The sequence below is a fragment of the Cavia porcellus genome, unplaced genomic scaffold (assembly GCF_034190915.1).
Source record: "Cavia porcellus strain 051 isolate PalLab524CR breed Dunkin Hartley unplaced genomic scaffold, mCavPor4.1 scaffold_22, whole genome shotgun sequence".
Classification (NCBI taxonomy): Eukaryota; Metazoa; Chordata; class Mammalia; order Rodentia; family Caviidae; genus Cavia; species Cavia porcellus.
The window spans coordinates 20,901,470-20,915,810 of NW_026947505.1; the positions used below are offsets into that span (position 1 = coordinate 20,901,470).

Consider the following 14,341-nt stretch of genomic DNA (forward strand, 5'->3'; position numbering starts at 1 on the left):
CCAAAGCCCAGGGACCTCCCGGTCCTTGTCTGCTTCCGCCTTCCGTTCGCTTCCTTATTCCGCGCCTCCCGTCGCCCTCCGCTGTCCCCGCCTTCGTTCCCGGAAGAGCTCCTCGTTTTCGAGCCAGCCACTGTTTGCATTTACTCGCATACAAATAAAGTTTCTTTATTCAAAAGCAGGTTTTTTTTTTCCTTAAAGCTACATCGCTTCACGCCTCCGCTCCTTCACAGCGGCTTGGCGGTTATTCTGTGAGCCTGGAGACTCACGCGTCAACGGCCTTTGACTCGGGACAGGATGGTGGAGCCGCCTTCGTTTCTCTCCGCAAAGGACGTAGGGTTCGTCTCGCTTTTCTCCGGACTGTTTTTTCGGAAAGCCAGGCCTAATTGGGAAGCTACGGGTGACGAGCGGAAGGCACCTGCTCCCCAGAGGCTCCGAGTTCAAGTTCCGCCGTGGACTCCGCGTCCTAGCGGCGCCATCTGGTTCTCGCCAGCTCGCGCGGAGGCGACCGGAGCCCCGGGGAAGGCAGGCTGCTGCGGAGCCGCTGGCACGCGTTAGCACTGCGCTCCGCTGTGCGGTCTGCCTTGCGGTCACTTGTTATTTATTCATATTAATGCGTGAGCTTGTGGAAGGGCAGTCAAAAGTTTTAAACATTTGGGAGTCTCAGGTTTTTTTGGGATTTCATATTCCTGACTGATCATAATCTCACAAATAAAAATGTCTCTACAAGTAGTTCTCCCATTGTATTCGTAAGATTCCCGCGTAGATGCATGAGACTCGAATCCTATATATAGTTAATTTGTTTCCGAATGCATACCGACGGTGTTTAATTTCTGAGGCATAAGAGCCGTGAAAATAAGCCAGAACAGTGATAAGTGTATTATAAATGATTTAAAAATCAATTTCTGGAAATTGCCATTTGAAGTATTTTTGACTAGTTGACTGCACGTGGGAAAAGGAAATAGGATAAAAGACGGGAAGGAGTATAGTGGGTTTTGACTTTTTTCAGGCAAAGCTATGGATAACGATAAAAATAATGTAAACGCGCACTTGCATAAACTGAATGGCCGAGTTCGTAACTGAAGTAAGTTCTTTAAAATATTGCAGAACATACTTAGGAGAAAGTCACCCTAGTTGGGCAGGAAGTAGATTGAGGTCAGATCAAAGTTTGATGCCCCGGGCTTTAAACTGGAATACTCCCGTAGGGTAGTACAAAAGAGGGGAGTGATACTTTAGAAACAGCTGTCCTTAATCTAGCCCGGCCAGGACCTTATTCTCTGGGTGAAGGCATCTGACCCAGGAAAGAAGTAAAAAATAGTAATACTTGTCAATTAATGTAAAATCACAAGGAAAGACTCACTTCTTTTTGTGTCTGGTACCTTAGAAAATTCAACCATCATTTGGTTTAAGTTAATGTCTCTTTTCCCAAAGTATTAGTAGTGATTTTTAAAAATTACTAGGCATATTAACTTAATTATTGCATTAGGATGGTCAACGCCTCAGAGTCCAAATGTGTTTTTGCAATTTGTTTTCTTATAGTAATTTTTTCTCCCATCTTTTTTGAGACAGGATCTCATTATGCAGTTCAGGCTGGCCTTGAGCTTACTTTGGTAGCCCAGGCTGATCCGGAATTTGCAAAGATCCTCCTGCCACAGCTTCCTAAGCACTGAGATTACAGGCATGCACCACCATGCCCTTATAGTTTTATAGATATCATCTCAAGGCCTTATTTTGGAGAAATACGCAATAATATACAGTCCAGTAATTTAAAAACTACAATGTGATACTCAAATATTTAGAAGTGTCATGCTCCCAAATTAAAGTGTTTTGGAAGAGGCATTGATTTAACATTATCGTGAAGTTTTTTTGCTTTTACTTTGTCTCTGGTGATCTGCAGATAACAAGCACAGATCCATTAGGCTCTACGTTCTGCGTTAAAAGTTTGTGTATTGATTACAAAATAAATTTGAAAAAAGCTGCCTGGCATTTTACCACCTAATAAATGCTTTTTTCTAATAGAATTGCATATATTTCCTTTAAAAAATCTCATACAAATGATCATCTGTAAATCTTGATTTTTTTTTTTTAACTGGGGGGTTAAACTCATGACCTTATGCTTGCCAGGCAGGCAGTTACGCCATTGAGCTAAACCCCTGGCCCTAATCTTGATTTTTTTTATGTCTAAAATGAATATCTTTAGAATTTTTAATGCTAGTATAAATTTTTCCTTCCTCATCTCTAGCTTGCTTTATTCTTTTACATATCCCTTTTTTTTTTTTTTTTTTTTTTTAGTTTCTTGAGACCAGGTCTTGCTATACAGTTGTCAGACCTTCAGCTCATTGTGTAGCCCCAGGATGATCTTGAATTAGCAGCAATCTTGCCTCAGTCTCCCAAGTGCTGCTGGGATAATAATTGTGGTCCACCCTGCCTGGCTAGCATTTCTGAAAAAAACTTTTGATTTTTAGCTGACTGAGCAAAATAGTAGCTTAATTTTCTATGGGCAGGGTAGGATAAGAAGGCAAGTAGAGAATGGCAGTGAAAAAAATCTTTGAAAAGAGTTAAGATTAAGAATATAGTTGAGAAGATAGAGAATAACAAATGCCATAAATATTTTAAAGTTGGAGCTGGAGATATAGCTCAGCAGTATAAGTGCCTGACTAGCAAATGCAAGGTCCTGAGTTTGATTCCCAGTAACCCCTCTTCCTCTAAATTTTAAAGTCTTATGGTTTTCAAGCACATTAGTAGAATCTTTTTTGTTGTTGTTCTTTTATTAGTACATATTTGTAGTACACGATTGCATTCATCTCGGAGAGTTGGTACATGGACATAAGGATAGCGTGTTTAGAGCATTTTTAACGACCACTGTCTCCACCTTTCTGAGCAAATGAAGTGAGTAGTAGGCCTGGGACCAGCCAGCCAGTTTGATTCTGAGCCTAATCCTTTTTCTAGCCTATCACATTGTTGAACTAGTTTCTGACTGAGGAAAAGGAGTAGACTGGAGAAGATAAAGAATGATTAAATAAACTCCGGGGATTGGAGGCACTGATGCTGCTTCACTTCCAAGACCCAGCAGAGCTGTCAGATTTTTTTAAAGTCTTAATATAGTAGAAAAAAACTGGTCTTTTTCATGGTTACATGAAAAGGAATTTTAGGCCTAAGGTTAAAATTACTAAGTAATATATTGTATATAATTCTGTTTTGTAGATCATTTGCATATCTCACAATGAAAGACAGAACACCACAGATCTTAACTAGGGCTATCGACACATTGCATCGACATAAAAGTGAATTTTTTGAGAAACACGGAGAGGTAAGACTTGTGTTTTAATTTTCATTTTTTCATTAATTCTTCAACAGAGTATCAATGGTTCTTGAAGGTTTCAGCTTATGTGTAAACCATGAGAATGACTTCATGGCCCTGTGGTTTTAATGAACTGTCGAAAGGAAGGATGACCATGTGGGCAGCAGGGAGGAGCAGCCAGGCTCTAAGCTTAGTTGTGTTCTAACAATTTAGCCTATCAATTACTTAGACCTGATAACATTTTCTCATATACACAGAGTTAAAAAAATGGTGTCTTGAATTGTTCACGTGCTCAGAAGAGCTCTTCTAATTTCAAATTTAGGTGAGTTTCAGTAATTATGTTACTAATTTGAGGGCTGTTATGCAAAACTCAAAAGAGAAAGGTGATATAAATTATGATTGACACATTATATGATTAAAGATTGAAAGACTGGCTTTCAGAGTACGGACACTAGTTAATGAATGAAGAGCAATTTAAATAACTATAGTGTTGGAGGCCAAGCTCTTTAAACTTGAAAGTCTAGTAACATGCATACACCCTATATTTTTTGACTGGGGTGGTACTTAAAGGTGGCATTGATGATATGGGAGCACCTCATTGGGATTCTTTTTGTGCCACAGGTAAGATGCATAGGGGAGGGGAAAGTGACCTCAAGGTAGAAGTCCCCTGGTTCTGTTGACAACAGAGATTTAGAAGAATGTTGGTGGTCTTTTTTATGGCCAAATTGAAATGGAGCAAGACAGCACATAGGCTGTAATTTTTTTTTCCTTTTCCTTTTCCTTTCCTTTTCTCACTGTGGGGTTCAGGCGTCCTTCGGCTTGCTGTGTAGCCCAGGCTGGCCTCAAACTCACAGTAATCCTCTTGCCTTAGCCTCCCAAGTGTTGGGATTACACGTGTGCTCCATACCCAATTTATGTAATGTATTTCTTTTAATCTCTTATATTGTCTTTAAAGCTCATCCTGGCATAATACAGGGTTACCTTGATCCAGCTGGTCTTGGATGCTGACATTTTTGCTGACTTTCCAGTGTTTTTTATGTGACCATGGTTTCATTTTGATGGATGTACATGTTTACCACTCAAGTATAGTTTAGACAGATTTGAGTAGTTCACTTGAATGTTTGGCCATATGCTTAAACAGATTAACATGATTTCTGTAGTGATTGCAATTGTTTTGACTGGAGCAACCTAAAATGTGGTCATTAATGAAGTCTTAGTATCTTGATACTTGGCCTGAGTGTCCTAATAACCAGATGGCCATGTTGGCTAAGAGCGAACCTGAACTGTCTGCTGTCCTGCCTGCCCTGCCCCGTCTCATGTTCTCCTTGAGATTGGGCAAGACCTAAGAAGACGTTGACACAAGTCAGTTTTGCTCTTGGTGGCCTTCCTGTGTACCCTCTCATGGCCCTCACATACCTATGCCACCTCCTTTGGCTGCCTGCTTCTCCCAGCTACAGCAGTGCCACACTTGTCCCCGGAGGACCATGCTGGGCAGTTTGTTGGCTCAGAAGTCTAAGGTCCGTCACTTTAGTTTAAAGGGATGTGAGTCCTTTAGAGACAGGGTTTGGCAGAGGTGTATCCTTTGGTAACAGAGCCATATTTTATTCTTTCTCTGACCCTGAGCAATGTCTGGCATGTAGGGAATTTGGGAAATGTTTGAATTGAGTTGAAGCAAGTTAACAAGCTAGCACTGATCTAGCCCTTATGTAGGCATTTGCCTCTTTAAAGAAAAAAATTGCTCACAACCATAAAGGAATCTCAGGTGTTAGACTTTTCCGCTTATCAACTGAAGTTGAAGGCTTTTGGGCAGAGACTTGGAGGGAGAGCTCCCTCTTTAGAAAATGTTGGGACTCAGGCTCAGCTCCTAAACCTTTGTAATTTTACAATTTCTTTATTTCAGAACCTGCAGAATCACTAAAGCTTCAGTGTGTAGTTACAGTGGCAAAATAGATTCTATCTGGAAAAAATACTGGGGGCTGGGCTGTAACTGAGTGGTAGAGTACTTGCCTCGCATGCACAGGGCTTGGATTCGATCCTCTACCACCAAAAAAAAAAAAAAAGATGGAATGATACTGTATTGAGAGCACTGTAGATCTGAAAATAGAAAATTCCCTTAATATCAGCATGGTAATGATTTTATAAAAATAGTTACTTGATATTGATTATTTCTTTTTTTTTTTTTTTTTTTGTCTTTTTCATTTTTATCGGTACCAAGGATCGAACTCACAACCGCGTGCTTGCAAGGCAGGTGCTTATGCCGCTGAGCTAAATCCCCAGCCCCTGATTATTTCTTTTATTGTGTTTTAAGTCTGTCATACCTTATATCTTGCTTTTTTAAATGAGGCAAAAATCTATCGTATAAAACTAAAGGTACTATATTCTTTTTTAAAATGAATTTTACTGGTACATTTTAGATATACATATTGATAACATTCATCATATAGGATTAGGTACTGTATTATTTTCACTTTATTCTTTTCTTGGAGACAGGATCTGGCCTTGAGTGCTGGAATTACAGGCATGCGTCACCACATCCTGCTTACTTTATTCTGATTCCATAACATTGTGTTCCTTCTCCAGTTATCTTGTTACATGGGATAACACTGTAGTGGCTTGTTTGTCAGGATTTCTCTGTCCCCTTGAACTTATACAGAACAAGGAATACAATAGAAAAGACTCTCAGAGCTGCCTGGAAAAACCTCAGGAGGCCAGAGTTCTTTTTTTAGTAGTGCCATTAGCAACTTGGAAGCATGAAAGATGCAGGAAACCTGGAGATGGCTCTTTTCCCTCTGTGGTAGTGGTTAGTCCACCTGAAGATGCAGAAAGGCCAGGACTTTGACAGAAAAGTCGGGTAAATAAGGCATGATCGTGTTAACAGGAGCTCTGTGTGTTTTGATTTTCAACTTAAGAATTCTACAATGTGCACAAGTTTTTAAAATTTTATAATTTTGAAATATGGTACATTTCTTACCTTAAGTTTAGGCCCATAAAAATGGGTTATCATAGAAGAACACACACATACACATGCACAATTTTTTTGTTGTTGCTTTTACAGGAAGGTGTGGAAGCTGAAAAGAAAGCTATCTCTCTTCTTTCTAAATTACGGAATGAACTGCAGACAGATAAGCCAGTTGTCCCCCTGGTTGAGGATTGTGCTGATACCGACCTTTGGAATCAGCATCTACAGTATCAGCGCAGTCTTTTAAATGAAAGCGATGGACAGCCAAGTTGGTTCCGCTCACCGTGGTTGTTTGTGGAATGCTACATGTATCGTAGGCTTCATGAAGCAGTTATCCAGAGGTAAGTGTTTAACTGTGAAATAGCAATGTTCAGGTAATTCATGCTTTTTTTTTGAAATTGTAAAAGGATTATTTTGAAAATAAATGGGAGCCCAAATTCAGTGGAGTTCAGCAAATACTAATGGCACCGTTGGACATTTCCACAAATGATATCAATTTAATAGCTTCTCAGCAGTTATAATCTTCTTGCCTACAATAGACCTAAGGTTGAGTATCTAGTAGGAGCTTATTAAAGGTTCTTATAAAGACTTGTAAAATAAAACAGGTTATACTTACTGAGCAAGAAAAATGCCAATTTGAAATATATACATAAAATCAAAATGGTACGAAATAAGCACACACTTTATTTAGAAATACCATATCAGAGTTTATTTGTTATAAGGAACCATTAAAAAAGTGAATCATTCTGTTGTCTCCCACACTGACTTGTTAGTCCTGTAGTTTGTTTTATTTTATTTTGATTTTATTTAAATTAGAAAAAGTTACACCTATATTCCAAAAACAGGTTTATACTATTTAATTTTTCCTAGGAGAATTCTGATACAGAACTGATTTATCATGCAAAAGAAAAAGTAATGTGGATTATCTATTTAGGTCACAGTTTCCAGAAGTATAGGTTTGCTGTGTACCCTTTGGAATGGAATCCATCAGGTGTCCATTCCTAAATATAGCATAGGATAGTGTAATTGATTGAGTAAACATTAATTGTAAAATAAAATTATTTTAGGAAATATATTAGCTTTGGTGTCTTAATCTTCAAAAAAAATTTTTTAAGGTAGTAAAACAGTAAAGTGAAACAAAACAAAACAGTGATAAGACAGTAGGAAATCCACAATCATAATGTGATCCACTAAGTAGCTGCTCAGACTACTGACCCCAGGCCTGCCAAGTCAACCAAACAACGTAAATGTCAGGGTGTTTCCTGATTTCAGTTATTGTCATCTCACCCTGTGTTGCTTACAGTTGCTTAAAGGTGAGGAGTGGGGCGGGAGGCAGAGGGTGCGGGAGGCAGAGGAGGCTTCCTTGCTGCTTCTCCCCATCCAGCAGGGTTGCTTCCCCTGGTTTTCTTATGTTTGCTGGATTTCTGAATTCTCTCTCTGTGGGGTTCAAGTCTCACTTCGGATTCTTCCTGTGTCTGTGGGATCCACCTCTCCTGCTTATCTTCCTCATGTTACTACAGTCCAGGGTCTGGACATCAAAACTTGGAGATGTTCTTTCTCTGCTGCTCAGCACTCCACCATTTTCCTGGAAGTTACTGTCTTAATGTTTATAAATTATTTTTAATCATAGTTTATAGTTTTTTGCCCAGTAGGAGTGTTTGAGAACTGTTCTAAAGGCAAAACACAGTCTTACAAATCTGGTGTGGAAGACCCTCAGCGGAAGCTGGCAGGAGGTGTCATTTGTTAAAAACTAGCTGTGTGGCGGTTACTGCATTTATCCTATTGCAGTGTACATTTGAGGAACTTCCAGATTGGACTGTTAATGATGCTATAAATATTTAAACACATTGTTAGCAAGTATGTGTCTTTCTGTTGGAAATATATCTAGGTGTGAATCCCTGACTCATAGGAAATGCACATATGCAGTTAGGGGGGATTCTAAAGTAGCAAACACTTTAAAGTTGAGAAATTTTTTATATGTATGTTTCAAATATAAATAATATACCTACACATTGTCTATATTCATGTAAAGCTTATTCTTTTAAATACAATTAAGACTCTTAACATGAGGTGTGACTTTAAACTAATGATTGATCTGTTAATGAAACATAAGAACATGTGTTATCAAACATTTCCAGGGCCAGATGATGAACTTTTAGGGTTGATGGGCCATATGATCTCTGTCTCAGCTGCAAGCTTTGCTGCTGTGGTGTGAAGACCATCGACATCCTGTAGATGAAGGAGCGCGGCTGCGTCCAGGAACACTTCCCTTGTAGACAGTGAAATGTGAATTGCACGTGTCACAAAATACTGCTTTCCTTTTGCTTTGTTTTTTAACTTTTCAGATATGTAAAAAGTATTCTTAGTTTGTGAGTCTACAAAACAGATGTTTGGCTGCCATTTGTCGACCCTAAATTTGAACCCATGCATCCAAATGACTTTTATTCTTTTAAAGCACCTTGAGAGATGGACTGGTTTCAGCAATGCTGTCATTGCTAAAAAATACCTTTGAATTCTTTGGAATTTCTTTCAGAGCTAGTTGATAAGCTATGAAAATTAAGTTTCATTATTTTTTAGTCACTCCTTTTTAACAAAAAATGTTTTTATTAATTTGATTACATACTTTTTTCAACTGAAATTGCTTTGAGTGACTTTTGGCTGTTTCCAAAAGTAAACCATGAAAACAGGTGGTCACTGACACGATGTTCAATAATATACCACAGATTCTGAAGAAAATTCCGAAAGAGGATTCCAAAAGTGCTTTAAGTAATGGCAGCATCCATCCTAGGAATAAAGGTGTAGCTCCCCATGGGACTGACTGGCCAGAAGGAAGCAGCCATCATTTGGATGTGTAAAGGCTGGTATGTTTTTAAAAAGAAACAATTCTACTACAGCAGTCTTACATAGGTTTTCTTATGGGGGAAAGTGGATGATTTAGAACATCAGACCTTACCCAGTTCTGTAAAGGCTGTTGTGTTAGTTAGTATTTACATCTTCTTTGTCATATTCTTCACTGGACAGCATGGAGTTGTAGCCATGGCACAGACGCTCACCTTTGGCAAAAATAAACATGAATGTAAAATTTAACAACAAAAAAATGATCAGAATTTGTCATCCTAAATTATAAGTCAGATTTATTTCAAGTACTCATTGTAGTACCACAATACTCTGGGTTTGACCTTTGGTGATTATTACATTATGGTCAAGTGTTCGGTTTACATACATATATTTGTTAGGAGCTGTGCCACATTGATATTCAAAAAATGTTTGTCAAAGTAAAGCAATTATTTTAAAATTTTGCTAATTTTTCTCCATTTGCCTTGGAATCTCTTCTGGGTAAATAATTATGGACATAATCACTAGAATTACTTACTACTTCTAGTAAAATAGTTGACAATTAATAAAAATGAGTTGGGATTTACTTTTGTGTAATTTGATAATCTGTGCTCTGTGTGGTATCTGTTACCACTAATTATTGTGACTTCTGGTGCTGCTCTTTTATTAAAGAACTGCAGTTACTCACCTGATCTATTTCTGTGTCTTCTATCTGTATGCATATAACTGATACGTATTTTTAAAAGATCCAGACATATGTGTGTATTTTACTTATGTTTTTCTCTTATTTTAGTCCACCAATCAATGACTTTGATGTATTTAAAGAATCCAAAGACCAAAATTTCTTTGAGTCACAGGAATCTATCATTGCGTTATGCACTCACTTGCAAGAGTTGCTAAGAACTATTGAAGACCTAGATGAAAATCAGCTGAAAAATGAGTTTTTTAAACTTCTGCAGGTAAAGATCAGATCATTTGAATGTCTTTGTACTCAGTTTTATACATACTGGTAAATTAGTAATATTTACTAATTAATAATGTACTGTATTCAAGCAGGCGGTCGTGAGTTCGATCCCTGGTACCGATAAAAATGAAAAAGACAAAAAAAATGTACTGTATTAGTTATTTGAACTAGTATTTTGTGTTGTTGTTGTTTTTAACCCCTATGAACTACATTTTATGTGTAATTCAGAAATACAAAAGAAAAAAAAGTAGCATACCAGCCCGTGGCTCCTAGCTAGCCCATTTGTTCAAGGAGCAGTCATTTTTGAATATGTTCTTTGTCCCATAAGTATGTTCAGTTGTAAAGAAGAAGGGTACAATCTATTTTCTGTCACGTTATTTGATCAGCTCTCCCCCGCCCCCACTGTCATTCTGCTCCCAAGTGGAGGAGCCCACAGTTGCTTCTCTTACTACATGCAGTGAGCAAAAGGTGAATGTCTTTAGAAAAGCCTGAAGGTTTTCAGTTTGTGGAGAATGTTTATCTGTTTTCAAAAGTTGTAGCACTCTATTTCTGTCCACACAAATACTTTTGGACCTATTTATGTTCAACATAAATGCTGGGCACTTGATGATGGGAGAAACAGGCTGATCCTTGCTGTCATAGAAAGTGTAATCTTGAAGGAATATAGATAGTCAAACAATTGCACTATAACTATATACTTGAGAACTTGGAGGTGATATAAGGAGATGTGCAGGAGGCCAGCGGAGAACCTGAGCTCGGTTGCTGAATGCTGTCATATGTGCTGTTGTGAGTGATTCTTCAAAAACTTTTAGAAACATAAAGTCTTGGACCCTTTAGTTATTATGTAAACCTTGTAGTTTTTAAAAAAATCATTAATTTATCTTTTAAAACCATTATTCTTGGTTAAAATACCTATTTTCCTCATCTTATGTTTAAATATAATTTATTACTTTTTTTTTTTCCTGAGACTGGGTCTCTTTGTTCCCTGGGCTGACCTTGAACTCTGGGCCCATGCATCTTGCCTCCACCTGCCTAGCAGCTGAGACTAAGACACCAGTCCTGGCTGTTTTCCTCATTTTAAATCATGAAGGAGAGTAGAGTCTCTTTTGACTAACACTTACTGAATATTTATATATGCCAAATATTTGATGCATTATGTCAGTTCTGATAGTAACTCTAAGTAAATTATTAGTATTTTGGCTTTTGTTTGTAGAACCTGAGCCTTAGCGATCTTAAGTAATTTTTCAGTGACCATTCATTGAAGATACTGGGACTTGAATGCGGGCCTTGACTCCGGAGCCTATACTCCTTCACATGTAATTTTGTCGCTGCTGCTGTTGTTGTTTTTTTTTTTTTTTTTTTTGGTCTTTTTCATTTTTATCGGTACCAGGGATCGAACTCACGACTGCTTGCTTACAAAGCAGGCGCTCATGCCGCTGAGCTAAATCCCCAGCCCCTGTTGTTGTGGTTTTGTTTTGTGAGACAGTGTCTACTATGTAGTTTAGGCTGGCCTCGAACTTACTATGTAGTCCACGCTGGCCTCAAACTCACAGTGATCCTCTTGCCTCCGCGTCCTGAGTGCTGGGATTACAGGTGTGTGTTATCACCCCCCACTGTAATTTTATAATTAAAAAAATAGGGCTGATATTCTTTTTGTTTGTTTGTTTTTAACAAAATAATGGAGTATTATTTCAATTTAGAGCCAACTAATAATTGATTACACCGTGCCTGCTATTGCCATCACCTTGTTTAGAGTTAGGCCTTGAGATACCACTGTGTCCAGTTTCTTTATTTTACAACCTCAGACAGGATGCCATGTCCTGAAAGTTTTATAGTAAGTGAAAGAAACCAGGCAGTTTGGGGAAAAGAAAAGGAAATGTTTATTTTTTCCTTGGCTCCCAAGTGAATCTGAGCCTCTTTACAGCATCTGATCATGTGGTTTTTTGTTTTGTTTTGGTACCAGGAGTTGAACTCAGGACTTTGTGCTTGCCAGGCGGGCACTCGTGCGCTGAGTTATATTCCCGGCCCTGCTGATGTTTTCATATATGTGTGATGAAAAATGTCCCTTCTGAGTAGACAATATGGGGGCTAAAATCATTCCAGTCATTTAAAAAAAAAATCTATTACATATTGATTAGAAATGTCAGCGTTTTACCTAAGAGTAGAGCATTGTGAAAGTGTATTACATTATTAGAGAAAATAGACTTGGTAGACATTTTCTTTTTGCCAATAAATATAATCATTATTTTAAGCAACCCCTCCCTTTACTCCTTACATCATACGAGGTTTGTGGGTTATTCAAAATGATGACTGTTTTGTTCTTTTCCTTTTCAGGTTTCACTCTGGGGAAATAAATGTGATCTGTCTTTATCAGGTGGAGAAAGTAGTTCTCAGAAGACCAGTGTGATGGATTCTTTGGAAGATCTAAAACCTTTCATTTTAGTGAATGACATGGAACATCTTTGGTCGTTGCTTAGTAAATGCAAGAAAACAAGGGAAGAAGCCTCCGTAGATAGAGTGTATATTATTCTGGATAATTCTGGGTTTGAACTTGTTACAGATTTAGTATTAGCTGACTTCTTACTGTCCTCTAAATTGGCAACTGAAATTCATTTTTATGGGAAAACTATTCCGTGGTTTGTTTCAGATACTACTATTCGTGACTTTAATTGGGTAATTGAGCAGATGAAACAGTGTAATCATAAGTGGATGTCCAAGTGTGGAGTTGGCTGGGAAAACTACATAAAAGTGGGTCGGTGGGTTTACCGTGATCACATATTTTGGACTCTGCCTCATGACTACAGTGCAATGTCCCAAGTTGCCCCTGATTTATATGCTGAGCTACAAAAGGCATGTTTAATTTTATTCAAGGGTGATTTGAATTACAGGAAGTTGACAGGGGACAGAAAGTGGGACTTCACTGTTCCGTTCCATCAGGCTCTGCGTGGCTTCCATCCTGCACCTCTGTGCAGCATAAGAACATTGAAAGCTGAGGTTCAGGTGGGCCTGCAGCCTGGGCGAGGGGAGCAGCTCACGGCTTTGGAGCCCAACTGGCTGACCACTGGAAAGTACGGCATATTTCAGTTTGATGGCCCACTCTGACTTGGCTTCAGAAACCTCAGTAGTGAGAAGGATTTGAGAAGCGCTTTTTCCCCAGATAAGCAGTGTGTGGACTGAGTCTGAACTACACTGCTTTGGGTCTGAAAAGCTTAGCTTCTCCTGGCTCATTTGCATACACTCTAGGTGGCCTTTCCTCAGAACTTTTTGTCCCACTACAATGTTTTGGAAAGAGATACTGTTTAAGTTATTATGGATGTTTACACTTAGGTTAGCATTTTAGTATCTATCCCACGTTAAATACATAATTTCAAAGGTTTCGATGAACTTATTTTTAATTGGCAAGAAAGCAAACTAAGTGAATTCAGCTTTTTAAGTTAGTTAATGCTGTTTTTTTAAATAGTACACTGCATGGTATTTAATATGCTAGGAAGCATGGAATTTTATCTAACTTCATTTCAGGCTCTTGAAATAATGGCTTAGTGAAAATATGCATTTTATTGCCTCTAAAAGACATGCATTCTTGTTTTTGTTTTTTATCTTTTTGAGACAGTGTCTCACTATGCCATTCAGGCTGGCCTACAGCTCATTTTGTAGTTCAGTCTGGCGTCGAACTCGTAGCAATCCTCCTGCCTCAGCCTGCCTAGTGCCAGGATTACAGGCGCGTGCCACCATGACCGGCAAGAGACGCATTCTTATAAATGTGATGCTTGAATACATAAAAGGAAAAGTTACCTCATAAGTCAATTATAACTTCTGTTGTGTGTGATTTTGGCACAACAGACTTTTATTTATATGCATTTGTATTTTGGTTGGCCTATAAAATGGATATTGAGAAACAGAAAATTGAACACAGTGAAACAAACAATATTTAAAAAATATAGCATCTTTTGCATTGTTTATGATATCCATAATCAAATGAAATTATAATTTTACCACATAAGTGGTTTAAATGAACAGATTTTTAGTTTGCAGTTTTAGAAAAATGCTTTCTGTAGAAAAGATTCCTATGCGTTGCATTGGGTACCACTGTTCTTTTTTTATGTTACGTGCTGTATGGGCCGTCATCACAAATACTAACTACAAACTGGTTGGTTTTGGAAATGACATCTGTAATAAACCTGGAAATGTTTTCTTGCACTGGAATAATAAAATGTGCCAAAAAATCTTCATGGCTTTATTTTTTAATGGGGAAAAATTACGAAGGGAAGACTCAGGATGAGATCTG

General features: G+C 38.2%; 1 protein-coding gene across 2 annotated transcripts; it reads left to right on the forward strand.

Annotated features, from left to right (window-relative positions):
• The first annotated feature begins 95 nt into the window (after positions 1–95).
• On the forward strand, positions 96–14,281 carry Armt1 (acidic residue methyltransferase 1). Of its 2 annotated transcripts, none has more exons than XM_003468422.5 (5): positions 96–335; positions 3,202–3,307; positions 6,354–6,598; positions 9,886–10,051; positions 12,391–14,281. In XM_003468422.5, the coding sequence occupies exons 1-5, from the start codon at positions 295–297 to the stop codon at positions 13,156–13,158; spliced, it is 1,326 nt and encodes a 441-aa protein (XP_003468470.1). In that variant the 5' UTR covers positions 96–294; the 3' UTR covers positions 13,159–14,281. The 2 variants fall into 2 exon arrangements, with proteins under 2 accessions (XP_003468470.1, XP_013006514.1); XM_013151060.3 differs by lacking the exon at positions 96–335 and adding an exon at positions 360–1,081.
• Positions 14,282–14,341: the final 60 nt, after the last annotated feature.

Excerpts from the sequence above, each read along its gene's own strand:
- Armt1 (XM_003468422.5), top strand. The coding sequence starts at position 295 with ATGGTGGAGCCGCCTTCGTTTCTCTCCGCAAAGGACGTAGG. Across the intron at positions 336-3,201 it reads CTCTCCGCAAAGGACGTAGG|ATCATTTGCATATCTCACAA; the intron begins GTTCGTCTCGCT and ends TCTGTTTTGTAG. Across the intron at positions 6,599-9,885 it reads CATGAAGCAGTTATCCAGAG|TCCACCAATCAATGACTTTG; the intron begins GTAAGTGTTTAA and ends CTCTTATTTTAG.